At 44.1% G+C, this 15,724-nt stretch overlaps 1 protein-coding gene and 1 long non-coding RNA gene across 2 annotated transcripts; one reads left to right on the forward strand and one right to left on the reverse strand.

Annotated features, from left to right (window-relative positions):
• The first annotated feature begins 927 nt into the window (after positions 1-927).
• Positions 928-14,674, forward strand: tecpr1b (tectonin beta-propeller repeat containing 1b). Its single transcript, XM_061065905.1, has 26 exons — positions 928-1,082; positions 1,254-1,359; positions 2,209-2,444; positions 2,703-2,885; positions 3,001-3,123; positions 3,222-3,344; positions 3,928-4,102; positions 4,544-4,644; positions 4,739-4,840; positions 6,206-6,333; positions 7,454-8,067; positions 8,281-8,387; positions 9,115-9,270; positions 9,356-9,505; positions 9,615-9,772; positions 11,003-11,130; positions 11,503-11,596; positions 11,684-11,780; positions 11,876-11,955; positions 12,034-12,090; positions 12,185-12,359; positions 12,646-12,781; positions 12,896-12,988; positions 13,064-13,170; positions 13,286-13,405; positions 13,588-14,674. The coding sequence occupies exons 3-26, from the start codon at positions 2,217-2,219 to the stop codon at positions 13,729-13,731; spliced, it is 3,579 nt and encodes a 1,192-aa protein (XP_060921888.1). The 5' UTR covers positions 928-1,082; positions 1,254-1,359; positions 2,209-2,216; the 3' UTR covers positions 13,732-14,674.
• Positions 3,180-6,296, reverse strand: LOC132995759 (uncharacterized). Its single transcript, XR_009677052.1, has 3 exons — positions 6,167-6,296; positions 3,921-4,129; positions 3,180-3,317 (listed from the first exon to the last, which is right to left on the reverse strand). It is a non-coding gene; the product is annotated as an uncharacterized LOC132995759 (long non-coding RNA).
• Positions 14,675-15,724: the final 1,050 nt, after the last annotated feature.

Consider the following 15,724-nt stretch of genomic DNA (forward strand, 5'->3'; position numbering starts at 1 on the left):
AGGTAGCATCAAATAATTTACAAGTCCATTGCATCTTTTGTACATTTAGAATTTTTTAACATTTTATTATATCATATATTTTAATTGCTTTTTATATTTTTTATCTAATTCTTATTACAGCAGGAGCACTGTTGATTGTTTTATAGCCTTTCACTATTGTTGCTCAATGTCTAAATGCTAACTGTTTTGCTAAAACACCAAGTCACATTCCTTGTGACCATATAGTGGGCAATAAAAAAAACATTATTCTGATTAGAAGCCAACAAAACAAGGACTCAACTAAGTATTTTTTAAGTGAATAAAAAAATAAAAAGTATCAGTACAAAATAATTACAACTATTTAAAATTGTTATTTAATGCCTTGAAACATTTTTTCCAATTATTTCAGTAGCACCTGTCTTCCTGGTGGCGGCAGCATCTAACTGAGCATGCGCGAAATGATTTCCTTCTCTCTAACATGTTTCTGATTGGACAAATAAGACTTGTTGAAACTTTCGTTTGTTGCGACTGTCCCCAGTATCCCCTACAACACACACACACACACACACACACACACACACACACACACACACACACACACTGTAGGAGAAATTGGGCTATTGAGCAAGTTAAAGAAAGGAGGTTCTTGGTTAGGATTTTTAAGAAAGTGTCTTCACTATTCAGTCATTTCTTTTCTTACTGGTTCTTGGTAATCTTTATGCAAAACAAACATGCAGTCTATTTTCTGCTTTAGATAAAATGTTGCCAAACAGGTAACGCCAACCCCGTGCTTCAATAATTAACTTGGTTGGCGCTGAATAAATTATTAAAATATGCGCGTCAATCTGAAGCGGTGCGTCCAAAAAAAAAACAGGTGCTCCGGTGTTCCACCAATAAGAAGACGAGATCCCGCCTCCTTGCAGAGTCTCAACCAATCAGAACGGCACTTCCTCCATTTCCTGTTGTGGTTGTGGACTCGGGGAGTTGGATAGAGAGAGAGCATTCCTCTGGTCCAGAATGACAATTAAACACCGCTGCAGGAATGTGCACGAATGACTTTACCTCTCCTGTGCACAGGTGTTGCTCATGACACAGCCTCACAGGTAAGAAACTGTGACGTATTTCTAAACCTGTAAGTGTTAGCTCAGTGCTAACCGCAGCCTCTACTGTAAACAGCTTAGTGCCGACTTTGCGGCAAACGGCTCCATATCAGCTTTCTGTGTTATTATGCTGCATGGTGTTGTTGTTCACCGTGAGGTTTAAATGTGTCTTAGCATGGGCCTCGGAGACGGCAGGTATCAGCTGTTACACCTGATGCCATGACATGTTGATATTCCCTTGACAACCGCGGATCGGATCGGATATCCCACCTTTAATCAGGTAGGTCCGGAGTGTTTGTGATCCTGACTGGAGCATATGTTCACACAGCTCCACGCAATGGTAGTACATTTATTCTGCAGAATACCAAGACAATTAGATAGTTAGATATTAAATATTTACCTCTACAGATATTATTTTGGCTTATTTGTATTTGAGAATGAAAGTTAAAGCGACTGTTTTTAATCACATAAGTCTATATATCCAATCAAAGTGAGTCGATTTAAGGCCTGTTTGAATGTGTAGCAGTGACAGTCAATACTGTAGAGGATTAGTATCAGTCGATAAAGCAAGAGCTCAGGACTTCCGGTCAGAAACTTCAAATTAAAACTCCATGGCAACGGTTAAGTGCTCACTTGGAAACAAATATCAGTTTCTCTCATGATTATTTTTTTTAGAAGAAGTAACACCGACTATTAAATGTTAGGAAATGTTAAAGGGAATATCTAAAAAAAAAAAGCTGTCAAAACTTTAAGGGGGAAGTTGAAATAAACAAAATGTTGCTTTCTGTAAAACTTTAAGATGAAAACAAAAGAGATCTGGTAAAGTGAAGAAAACGTGGAACAACTTTTCTCAACATTTTAACAGAAATATCAAGTATCAGTACTTTCTAATCATTTACATTTAATTAAATTGTTTTGATAAAATTTAGATTCAACATTCTCAAACTTCCGAAAAATTATTTAACACATAAACTGACAAACAGTAATAAACAAATAAAATAAACCTGTGATTAACAAATAATCCCTCTGTGCTCTTTATTTACTAGTCCACATAACGGCATTTCAGGATGTTAAAAAGGTTAAAGTGCACGTGTATAAAATAACAACCTTCCCTCCTGTCTCTGTTCAGGGGTCATCATGCCCGCCATCACGCTGCTGTGGGCCGTGGACGTGTACGGCAGGGTGTACAGCCTCTCCACAGCCGGTCAGCGCTGGGAGCGAGCGGACGACCTGCTGCTGGAGCTGAAGAGGGTCACTTCGGGGAAGGGGCGCTGCTGGGGCATCGGCTGTGACCACCATGTTTACCTCAACATGATGCCCAGTGAGACCTCCATCCGCTACCGGGAGGAGACCTATGAAAACCAGGTCAGTCAAACTCACATGTACGTCTACAACGCACAATGTAGCGCTGTATGTTGGTAATGCTAAAGTTGTTGTGTGTGTGTGTGTGTGTGTGTGTGTGTGTGTGTGTGTGTGTGTGTGTGTGTGTGTGTGTGTGTGTGTGTGTGTGTGTGTGTGTGTGTGTGTGTGTGTGTGTGTGTGTGTGTGTGTCTCTGTGTGTGTCTGTGTGTCTGTGTGTCTGTGTCTCTGTGTGTGTGTGTGTGTGTGTGTGTGTGTTTCCAGAGGTGGAACCCAGTCGACAGCTTCACTGACACACTGCTGCCCACTGACCGCTGGCCGTGGAGCGACGTGACCGGGATGAACCCTCAGCCGCTCCACAGCTTTCAGCTTCCCTCCAGAAGCTGGGAGTGGGAGGGGGACTGGTATGTGGACCAGAGCTGTGGAGGAGAACCCAGCCAGACCGGGGTACATTGAAGTCTCTACTTTTTATTGGTTTGCTATCTTTCCAGTTTTAACTGATAAATGCTTTTTTTTCCACACTCTGAACACTAAATCCAGCGGCTTGTGACTCTCTCCTCAGGGCTGGGAGTATGCAGTCGATTTCCCAGCAAACTTCTCCCCCGACAAGAAGTGGAACTCGTGTGTCCGTCGTCGGCGCTGGATCCGCTACAGGAGATACATCGCACAAGGCACCTGGGCCAAGGTTTGGACACTCTTTATTGACATTTCATCAAATAACTTTCAATGTAAAAAGTTTCATAAAGGTCGGAGGGTTCATGTGAAGTCACTGTCTCTCTTCAGGTCCCGCTGGATAATCCCAGGAAGCCCCCGCTGCCGCTCTGTGACATCAGCTGTGGGGGTTGGGAGATGAGCGACCAGTCTGGAAGGTATCCTTACCTGTGGGGCGTGTCCCAACAAGGACAGGTGAGACTATTGGACAACACATCGATTCACAGGGCAGAGCAATTAGTATATAATCCACCAAACTGGATAACTATTTATGTCACCCCCCCCCCCCCCCCCCCCCCCCCCCCACTCTCTCTCTCCCCTGGTTAAAAAAACACTCATCATCTCACAAAGGTTTTTAGAGCAGGTGAAGTACACCTAGCTTTCTCTTCATTTCCTTTAACAGACATTTAGAAACAGTCAATTGCAATTAAAAAAAAAGTTTAGGGTTGTAAATATTGCTGCTAATTTGTATCACATTTGGAAACTGGAGCTGATGTCAGTAGGAGTGACTTTATTTTCTTGCCACTAGAGGGCAGCATGACTCCATGTCATTTCTGTATTTCAAACTTTAGGGTCCTTTCAATCACATGAAATCTTTTTGAGTTATTTCAACAAAAACTTTTCACTGTTTAATCTTTAATATAAAATGTTCTGTTCTTGCACACACATAAGTATCCTATTTATACATTATATAATGCATTATAGATGTATGATTTTTACTTAATGCTGTGTGCTGTCCCATACAGTCCAGTCTTCTAGCTGTGTTTGTACCCTGTAGGTGTGGTTCAGGGAGGGGATCCACCCTCGGGTCCCGGAGGGTACCTGCTGGGAGGAAGTAGAAGTGCCCAAAGAGGTGGCTCAGCTGTCAGCCGGCCCCGGAGACCTGCTGTGGGCTTTGCTGTGGGACGGGAACCTGCTGGTCCGTACTGGCCTCACCTTGGACAGCCCGACTGGTCAGTGTTCACCGAACTTCACATTTACTCTTCCCCACAAAGAAAAAAACAAACAAACCACGACACAAACATGACCTATGACCAATCAAAACAAAAAACAAAGCATCATATGAGTTCTAATCACCCAGGGTGTAACATAATCATTATTTTTAATAACCTCTTGTCTTTTTAGGAGCTTGTAATGCATTTTCTCTCAGTGGAAATTGCTTTGGATCAGAGCCATAAATGATCTCTGTTACAGCGTCATAATCTACAAAGCATTACTTCTCCACAGTCTTTTTAAATATCTTTGAAACAGGAGGGCGAGCATTCGCTTTTTATGATTACGAGGGAATTCTACGAGACACAACATTGACTGTAACCATCATGGTGGTAGCTGTATAACACGAGGTCTAGACTTTGCACAGCGTCAGTAACCACTTGATCTTCCTCCTCCATCAGGCACGTCGTGGGTGGAGGTGGAATCACCAGGAAAAGAGGTTGAAGCTCTTCATGTGGCTGTGGGAGTCAGTGTGGTCTGGTTGGTCACTAAAGACTACAAGGTGAAAACAACAATCCTCAAACATGTGTTTAAATCTCTGCAGAGTTCAGCTTATTGTCATCACGGCTCTAACTTATGTGTGTGTGTGTTTAAAGGTGTGGTTCAGGCGCGGCGTGAACTCCCACAATCCCTGTGGCTCTGGCTGGATCGCCATCGGAGGGGAGATGATGATGGTGGATGTAGGACTCAACGATCAGGTTAAAAATGTTCTCCTGATAATGACATCATTGTTTATTTTTTTGGGGTATGACACATTTTAGCGGGGACGCAGTAGCTCAGTCTGTAGGGACTTGGGTTGGGAATTGGAGGGTTGCCGGTTCAAGTCCCAGTGCGTACCGAGTCCAGTCTGGTAGTACCAGGTCACTTTCTGAGCACTGTGGAGGGGCCCTTGAGCAAGTCCCCTCACTCTATCTATCTCTACATAAAACTACATTTTTGTTGTTTGTTTTATAAATTGTTTAAAAAAAAAACTAAATATTGCAGTCCATTCAAAACTTAAAGGTAAACTCCCACACACTGACTAACTTGCAAAAAGACATTTGACAACATTTTGGTACTACACCTTTGTCTGCCTGATCAGAATTACAAGTAGTCACTATTTGCATTCATTGTGATTGAACTCTGTGATTATTATTACGACTGAAGGAGGTTTTCAAAATGACTCGATGACAAAAGTTTAGGTTAAAGGGGAGTAAGTTAAAACAGATTTGATCAGCATTTTACGATATTTAATCACACAGATCTATACCATAGACTGTAAATATTAACTTCCATACAGAAATGTTGAAGATCTTTCATCATTAACGATAACATTTTATTTCAGTGTCCCTGTTTTTTTATTATTCCTTTAATCCTTCCTGCTGCTTTTTTTTCTGACCCACTTTGTCTCTCGCTGCGTCCCCTCTACTCGAGTCACTATAGCCTGGACGTTGGATCTGGTTTCAGGTTAAGCCAGATCTGGGCCCCCTTCGCTCTGTATCTCACTCCTGAAGACTTCGCTAGCACTGCAAACTCATTTCTCACACCTCCTCCCCTTCTCTCTCTCTCACCCCCGTCCCGTCCCCCCCTCCTGCAGCCTCGAGTCCCGTCCTGTAACTCGAGTACAGACGATCCAGCCAATGTCCCAGCAGCAGCAGCAGCACCTCAGGCCCAGCCTTATATATCCCCAGACTATATCCCCACTGACCTGACATATGGGAGACTCCCTAATTAGAAGCTGGCCAAGGCCTCGTCATCATATCCCATATTTCATATTGCCGGGCTGTAATTATGGGTATGGCTTGTGTGAGGTGGCAGGCGCCAGTGTTACAGTATATGTCCTTATAAAGTCACAGTCGCCTGTGTCCTAATAGTGCCTCTGATACGTCTGTGAGGACTAATACACGTTTTATAGTGACATTCATTAGGATTCTGACGCATTATTTCCTCTTATGGTGTTACTGGTTTTTTTTCAGGAGCAGCCTAATAAAGAGATCAGACATGCTACAACAGGTGTTTTTGTGCGTGCGATCGTTTCCTCTCACCTTTGCTCTTCATTGTTGTCCTCTGTGTTCACCCGTCAGGTGTGGGCGGTAGGCGAGGACCGCGGCCTGTATTTCAGGATGGGTGTGACCCCGTCTGAACCCAGCGGGAGCGGCTGGATCCCCGTCTCTGCCCAGTGGGGGAACAGTAAAGAAGTTCTACCAGCCAGGTCAGTACGGGTAAACAAGTTGTCTGAGTAAGGTGCTTTGAGGTGTCCCGGTTATTTAAAGAGCTTCTGCATTGGCACATGGGTCAACGTATACGAGGACATGAGATCTCAGCCTATAAGCACTTTGTTTTCTCTTTAAAGGTTCTCAGATTAAATATGACGGACTCAAACAAATGTTTTTTTCGCCAAAGAGGAATCGTGAAAAAGGTTTACTCCAATCAAAGCAGTCGTTAACGGTCAACTCCAGATAACAGATTTATTTCACTGATGTCTAAAGCTGGTGCTTCAGAGCGCTTTTTCAGTTCAGGAAGTTGTGCAGCTTAACTCTTATAATAGAAACAGAGGAGCATAACTGAGAAATATATTGATGAATATCACATAAGCTTCAGGAACTTTCCCCCGGAATTAAAGGCCTTTTAGAGAACTACATGCATTTCAACCAAAGGAACTGGGGTCTTCAATTAGTTCTGGGGTAAATAATGTACCGCAGAAAAAAGGCCCTGCTCTGGGGGGGTAGTACTTTCCAAAGGTCCAGAGAATTTGGGGGCAGGGCCTGCAGCGTTGAACGTCTCTGATTGGTCAGGCACAGGCTCATGTAGCGTTAGGTATCGTCTCTGATTGGCTGGGTACTTTTAGGTAACCCTCCAATAAAAGAGAATCTTACTTATACTTTCAGCAGATCTTGTTTGATCAGCAACCAAAGAAGATGAATATTGACACTGAAAGTCTGGAGGAACATAACCACATTTTAGATAGAAACTAACGTTATCATTCTGTGCATATTCTTCTGCTAATTATGAGCGAATGTAACTGTTATCTAGGAATGTACACCTTTATTATTATAAGGTATCACACTCTCAAACTGTGATGTCAGCAAGGAAATGTTTGAATGCTTTGATCAGCTGTTATCTCACAGCAGGACACAGGTTATCAAGTATTTGATTGTACCTGTAGAAATCGTTCTTGGTGATATCTTCAGTTGTTTATGTTTTAGACCAGGAGCCTAGCACCTTCTCACCTCCTAATACTCGATATGAAGTCGTTTTTTCAATACTTGAAGTCAACCTGACTATTTTTCTAATCCTCCCTCCTCCTTCCACTTGTGTTTGTCTTTTATTAGGAATGAGTGTGAGTTAAGCACCCAGCTGACCGAGGCCTCGAGGGGCTCAGTGTTGAGCTGCACGGACTCAGACTCAGAGTTGGGCCCCGCTGAGCCACAAAACAACCGCAATGACACGCCGGTCCCGGAGGCAGCGGCCCCTTCTGTGGTCCCTCTGGGGGCGGCTGACACACCTTCACCTCCCCTGAACACAGAGGACACTCCGTCCGCCCCCCTCCAGGACGCCCCCAAACCCTTCATCCCCGCGAGCGACAGCTTCATCAACAGCCTGGTGTCAGACCGCGACAAAACCTCCACACAGCCGGCGTCCATCACAGAGGCCCCTCGGGAGGACGGCGAGGAGACGTCCCCGGCCCCCGTCCTGCTGACCCCTGTGGCGGCGGGACAAGACGTGCCGTGGATGAATGTAGATCTGGAGGGGGCGGAGGCAGCTCGCAGTGCACACGCATTGGGGCTCTCATCAGGGGACGCCGGTGCTGCGGCCACCTACGCCCTCGGGACTCTGGAGACTTCTCAGGCTGTGGGGGAAGAGGATGGACCGGTGTGGGCCTGGATCTCCGGTGGAGGCTGCGATGTGGACGCAGAGTCACAGATCAGCTGGCTCAGTTCCTCAGGTATGTGGAAAAACTAGTGTACAATTATTTCACACATAAGAGTCATGACTGTTCTCAATAAACTTTCAAAATCAAAAACACCTTAGGTGATTGTCCGTTTTATTTCCATCCCTGTTGTTTGAATGTCGTGCACTTTGTGTCTGCGTTAGAGATAACTCCATGTGTCATCACTCAGCTCATCCGTCTACCTGTGTGTGTCTGTGTCTCCGTCAGGTCCCCTCACCAGCTCCCTGTCACTGACTCCGGTTCAGTCAGCAGCCTGGAGCGAGCAGCAGGAGCACAAAGAGGAGATCAGCAAGAAACCGCTAGAGAGGAGCAACGTGAGACTGCTTTTATCTTGATTATTAATGAACTAATGTTTATCTTACAGCCTCCTGTGTGAGGTTTTTAACTGGATATCTTAACAGACTAAGATTAATCCCGAGGCCTCTATAGAACCGTTCTCTCCAGGTCGTGGTAAATTGAAGCTTGATCCAAAGGCAACTGGATGTTGATCTTCTACAAAGTCCAGTTGTCTTTGGATCAAGATTTGAATGACCATCAAGAAGATTGATAGTTTCTACATAGTTCTTTTTTTTAATGGCAGAAACAGCTGCCACACTGTAGATGTCGGACTAGATGATAAATTGCGCGCTGCAGAACGAGCCTTTGTTTACATTTTTCACAGAAAAAGATCAACAGTGAGTAATACCTTTTGTCTGCTGAAATGAATCAGGATGAGTTTTACTCCTTTTGCACAGAGCAGACAGGATCAGCAAAGACATCAGATTGTTCCACAGGGACACAAAACCAACACAAACCCAAAGATCCTCACAGGAGCTATGAGCAGTTTTCTTTTGTATAAGAAATTAACATGGAAGTCACATTTACAGAGAGTCTTTCATGGTGAACAAACGGTGTTGCACAGGCTCAGTCAGTCAGCATCTGTGTACACTCACTGCGAGAGGATCACCCTAAAGTAGGAGTGCACAGAGAGAGGGTGTGTGGGATGTTAAGGTTCCATGTCTCTGTCATCTCTTTGTCTCATCCTCCTGTGTCTGTCCTCAGTCTGTGTGGGTACGTAAAGGTTCGCTGCGCTGGTGGAGAGACTGGAAGCCTCAGCGCTGGGTGGATGTGGGTGTAGCCCTGGAACAGTCAACCAAACCCGACGGGAGGAAGGACAGCATCTTCTTTGTCTACTACACACAGTATGATGAGAAAAAGGTTGGTTCAGCTGTAATATTTTTTTAATTCTCATTTGTTTAACACATCCCTTTCTACTCAAAAGTCTCCCCTTTTTCTCTTTCAGTACCTTCATGTGTTTATAAACGAGGTGACGGCGCTGGTTCCGGTGCTCAGGGACTCCCACCATGCCTTTGCTGTGTACACGGCCCAGAGGACCAAGCAGAGGTGGCCTCTGGTCCTGGCGGCACAAACTGAGAGGGACATGAATGAATGGGTAAAAAATAAACACAGAATCAACTTTATGAACCTCTAAGGTCTCTCCAGCTGAAGCCCATTTCTGATCACATGTCCTGTTGTCTCCCGGTCCTGTCCTGCATGTTTAGCTTAGCTTGTTGTCTGACTGTTGCTGTGAGTGTCGGGGGATCACAGGACCCCCGTCCAGACACGCCCTGTGGTCCACGACCTCAAAGGGAGACATCATGGTCCACGAGCCGTCCTTCTCTCTGGAGGCTCCTGCTCAGACACCGGCCTGTGACCTCATGTGAGACTTTTTTTAAATCAGTTTTATTTGTATTTATTTACAGGTTTCAGTTTTACAATTTTTCTTTCCACAAAACAACACATGTACAGTACAAGACAAAAAAACAACAGAATCAGGGCAGCCAGTATCACAGTGGTAACATCTCAGGGGGACGACTCAGCTGGGACGACTCAGATGTGTGCAGGCAAAAAAACTTCAAGTTGAACACCAAGACAACCGGAGCTACTCCAATATGGCAAAAACCACCATTCTGATTATTTTGATTGCTATTGACATCATGATAATTAAACACAATTATGCAATGATTTGACAACATCTGCATCACCTGTATTAGAACGCTCTGAACACTATGAAAAACAAGCAATAAATCAGTGAAATCATATATAAATAATGATATATAATAATACAAAGAAAATCTAATAAATTTACCTTGTTTTTTAGATAGTGTCGATGTTCTCTTGTGTCCAAAACATACCTATAATATAATGTTTTTCACACATCACAACACCTATGATCATGAAGAGCAGAACACAGCATGCAGCACAGTGTAATAATTTACTCTACATAGTCTTGTTTCATGATCATGGGAAGCCAAATTCTTGATTTAAATTTGATGAATTGTTCTGCACTAAGACCGGCTCCTCTAGCCGGGAAGGCAGGGGTCTCTATGTCTGTAGACTTGTTTGATGCTGTGCCAAGAAAGGTCTCCAAACACCCAGTATTCACTCTTTGTATTAGGTTTGTGCAGAAGCAGTTTTTCCATTGAAGTAGACTTCCAGGTTAATAAAATCATTTTTTTCTGCAAACCCCTGATACAGTTCCCAAATGCAGAGCAATCTGCAAACTGCATGTGAGCTTGTTAAGTGTCTGCAGAGCCTCCAAAGACGGCCAGGTTGTATTTTGGCTGAAGATCTCTGGAATAGGCTTTTGAAAAGACACATGAACTGACGCCCTAAAGTCACATAAGACAGAGAAAATCCAGACAAGATGAACCCTCACCCTCACACCTGTAGATTTGGTTTCATTCTCTACTTCTTTAATCAGCTGTCCCCTCTCTCTCTCTTTAAACTCTGCATCGTGTCATGTTGCTAACATCGCTTACTCACCGCTCCGCCTGCTGGAAGTGTGTCATACTCCTGCTGCTCATCTGTGTGTCTCTTTCACTTTTGCTCTGTGTGCATGAACACTAAAGTTGCTAACACTGGGTGCTTCCGCTGTGTGGTGCTGCAGGTTCTGGCGGCAGGTCCCAGGTCACCTGCGCTGCGTAGAGTCAAGCAGTCTAGGGCTGGTGTGGGGCATCGGGTGGGACGGCACTGCCTGGGTCTACAGCGGGCGCTTTGGGCACCAAGCCACCCCGGGTAATCAAGGCCCTGTAGACAATTTTATATAGATGTCATCTTCTCCTTTCTTTGATAAATATATAAATACATTTGAGTCCTGCATACTCCTGATTATTATTATTATAATAATTGTTTAGTTATTCTCTTGGAGCTGGAGCGATTTTAATATATCATAATTTAGAAGGAAACTAGGCTAAGGCTGTTTGCTTTGGGCGTATTTTTACACATTATAACCAGTGCATTTTCTTCTTGCTAACAGCTTGTAGTAATGTGTGCAAGTACCTAAGCACGGTCTGTTGTAGCTACAGAGACATGCATATATGCAAAAAGACGTCAGGGTATTTAGCTGTCTATCATTACATCCTGTCCATGTGCGCGTGTTCTCTGCAGGAGATGAGGTTGAGGTGCACCAGCAGACTGATGTCAGGAGTGTTCATGTGTACGAGAATCAAAGATGGAACCCAATGACAGGATATACAGACAAGTAAAAACCATTATTTAAACACATTGAGTTTATCTCCATTCTCTTTGAATTCTCAGAATTATAATAGTTGGTATTTTCTGGTTCCAGAGGACTTCCTACAGACCGCCCTATGTGGAGCGATGAGAGCGGCCTGAAGGAGTGCACCAAAGGAAACACACACCCCCCCTCCCCTCAGTGGTCCTGGGTAGGTGGCATGGGTTGAAAGTGACTCCTGCGTACACACACTTTATTTCTTGTTTCATCATGAGCTCATTCTCCATCACCTGTGTGTGCATTCAGGTGTCAGAGTGGGCGGTGGACTACAACGTTCCTGGAGGGACGGACAAAGAGGGCTGGCAGTACGCCGCAGACTTCCCTGTGTACGTTATTTATTTTTTATTACCTCAATGAACACACCTCACTGTAAGAGAAACTGTCTAACCTTCTGTCTCCTGCAGGACGTTTCATGGCCACAAAACCATGAAAGACTTTGTAAGACGCAGAAGATGGACCAGGTGATCACACACACACACACACACACACATTCTGTAGCTCATAACTCGTTATTTTCTCAGCATAAAAAACAATCACATATTCTGGTTATTACAGGAAGTGTAAACTCTCGCTGAGAGGTCCATGGCTGCAGGTCCCGCCCATTTCTCTGAGTGACATCTCTGTGATGCCGTGTCTGGCACAGAGCAGCATGGAGCAGGTCCCCGTGTGGGCGCTCAATGATAAAGGAGATGTTCTGTGTCGACTGGGAGTCAGCCCCCAAAACCCAGCGGTGAGAAAAACAAAAACTTCTTGAAAATTTCTCTTTAATGGTAAAAAATGTGTATTTAAAAACAGTGTTTCTGAAAGGTTAGTTTAAAGTCGGGGAATAATTAACTCTACATCTATGCTTCGGCATTTGGATGAAAACATTTCTGACACGTTCAAATTCTGACATCATTCCAGAAGCTAAGATAATCGAGGCAACGCCTGCGAGCCAGCGAGACAGCTTGAGCTGCACTGATTTTAAACAAAAACAAAACATTTTAATCTAATTTCATTGGGTTTTGATTTCACAGGGCAGCTCCTGGCTGCATGTGGGCACAGACCAGCCCTTTAAGTCCATTTCCATCGGCGGAGCCAACCAGGTGTGGGCCATCGCCAAAGATGGAGCTGTTTTCTACAGAGGATCTGTCTCTCCACAAAACCCTGCAGGTGAGTTGAAGATATGAAACTCAATGCATCATATATGCAGGACATCATTTCAAAATGTTCGAATAGTAATCTCCCACTTCTAAAGAAAAAAATAACTATCTTGTCCCCCTACAGGAGAATGCTGGTACCACATCCCGTCCCCACTCAGACAGACTCTCACTCAGCTGTCTGTGGGGAGGACCTCTGTGTTTGCTGTGGATGAAAACAGTGAGGAGAAGTTAACACCATGTTTTTATTTTCATTAGATTGGGTTGGATTTAACCCTCCTCTGTCTTCATTTAGGTAACTTGTGGTTTAGACAAGGCCTCACCCCCAGCTACCCTCAGGGCTCCGCCTGGGAGCTGATCTCTAACAACGTCACCAAGGTTTCTGTGGGACCGCTGGACCAGGTGGGTCATACTGCCTCTGTCAAAGAGACTGAAGTCAGACACCAGTTAACATGAGAGCTGACTTTATCTGATGATAAATAATGGATTTTGTTTTTGGGTTCTGTATTCTCTGCAGGTGTGGATCATAGCAGACGGGGTTCCAGGTTTCACATCGGAGACCCCTGGAGCTGTCTGCCACAGGCTGGGGGTGGGACCCATGCAACCCAAGGGCCAGGGTTGGGACTATGGAATAGGAGTGAGCTCATCATTACATGTCCTGTCTTTGATTCATTCCATTTGGACTTTATAAAAACCCTTAAATTTCAGGGATATTTTAAATAGTTTCTGGACAACAATGCATTTTGAATTATATAGAATTATCACCATCTTACATCACTTTTAGGTTCTAACTGTCATTGATGTGTGTTACATTTTCAGGGAGGCTGGGAGCACATCAGTGTGAGGGGAAACTCAGCAGAGGCTCCTCGGGCCCCCCATCTTCCTCCTGCAGGACCCCCACGCAGCCCGCTCCCCCACCAGCGTCCTCCTGCACAAGTGAACGGGAACGCTGTGGGTGTGTAACGCCCCCTCACACGTCTCCTCCTCCTCCTCCTCCTCTTCTTCCTCTTCCTGCAGCCCTGTTTGTGCCTGGATCAAACGTTTGTGTGTCGTCAGACCGCTCCCACAGGCCCGCACCCCCCTTTCTCGTAGAGGGGGTTGCACAATCATTCAAACCACCGAGTTTAGACTTTAGTGTGTTGGTTTGGATTTGATGGATGGATGAATGTTTCCTCCTGGCTTGTTCCCCAGGCAGAGACCGGGTCAGAGTGCAGCGATCGAAAAAGAGAGCACAAGAGCATTTAAGTAGAAGGACCTGGATGTCATGTAGGATACAACAAAACATGGGAGTGCATGTGTTTGCTCTTACCAGGCTTTAGCTACTGGGTGATTTGGGACCTAGCAATAGCTTTTACTATAATGAACAATCTCCTGTGAAAACCTGAGCGGGCGGGACTTTGATAAAGGGCTAAGGCTCGGGTACCGGACTAACTTCAAACTCACAATCCCACTGTAGCCTGAACTGTTTCTAGACTCTTTGTTTTGTTTGTTCTTGCCTGTCAGACGTTTGCATGTGGTTTTTATTTATGTATTTATTTATGAAGCATTTGTTGAATTCTTTCAGTGTTTGCAATGGAGTGTGTTTTTTCCGCCCATGTTGCTACGTCGAGCCTTTTTAATAATCAAAGGTTTCTCTAAAAAATGATGACTGGCACAAAAAATGAAATCTTCATCCTTCAGGAAAATCAAAACTCTGTTTAATTACAAGCAATGGGAGGGACCGAGAACATTTACATTTACCTCTCTATCGCTTACAATAAGAAAAGTTCTTCCTGTTCCGTGTTTTCTCCGTCCAGCGTGAAATGACCGTGACTGTTGAAGCTGCATAGCAGGTCTGAGTGTCACCAGAGCTCGACATTCATCCTACAGGGGCATTGAAATGTGAAATAAACGTCTCAAAACATGACACGTCCGCCTGTATTTGTTCATTATTTCTGAAGTTATTCTTATGGCAGTAAATGAATTGTGTGGATGAAAGTTTCATCATGAAAACAGATGTTATAAAGTCAGGAAACATATTCATAAAAACAGACTTATTCAACGTTCTGTCACACTAAGAAAGCTTTGCGACTTCATCACAAGCTCAGGGCGAAGTTAGACGACAATTTAGAGTTCTTAATACAGACGTTGACAGAATTCAAAGACATGCAGGGTACATATGAACCTTCACCCTGAAGACCACCATCATCCAAACTCAAAGTCAAATTTCATCCTATCAACTCGATATTCTTCTTCTGATGCTTATTTAAAAAGTGCTTAAAAAAACAAAGTTTTAGGAAGATTCGATGGCCTCGTTGTTTTTCAAAGGTGTCCTGACCCAACGAGGGGTCGCCAGGGGGTTCAAGGGCAGAGTCCTCGAAACTTTGAGGGAAGAGAGAGGGAAATAGAACAAAAATAAAAATCCACTAACAACAAAATTTGTGTAAATAACAAAAATTCAATCTGAGATCTTTTTAATCACTGCATATCAAATTCTGTTCTATTGATTGATGGAAAGACTGTGAACAAAAACAACATATGGAATGAAATAAACAAATGTATAAATTGTTAATATATGTCAGGAAATTTATTTTTAAAAATGGAATATCAGATGTTTTGATAATTGACATCATAATGTACAGGAAGGGGAAAGGGATTTAAGACAACTTGCAATTGAGGGGTCCTTGGCAAAGTTTGGGAACATGTGGCCTAGTGGTTAGTTAGTGCACCATATGTACAGAGGCTGTAGTCTTTGAAGCGGGAGGCCAGGGTCCAAAGGGGGATTGGAAGTTTGAATGCAGCACAAAACACTGACGGAGCAGAGGGAGGGGCCGGAAATCTAGCACCATCAAATTGGGAGGATGAGTTTGATGTTGAGGATGAACGAGTGCAGCTCGAGCCGTCTGCCTGAACTTTGTCCCCTTACCACCACCACAGGAATAATATTCAACATCCTCTGAGCAGGTTTCTGTACCGA

This window comes from Labrus mixtus, chromosome 20, assembly GCF_963584025.1.
Source record: "Labrus mixtus chromosome 20, fLabMix1.1, whole genome shotgun sequence".
NCBI classification, from domain to species: domain Eukaryota; kingdom Metazoa; phylum Chordata; class Actinopteri; order Labriformes; family Labridae; genus Labrus; species Labrus mixtus.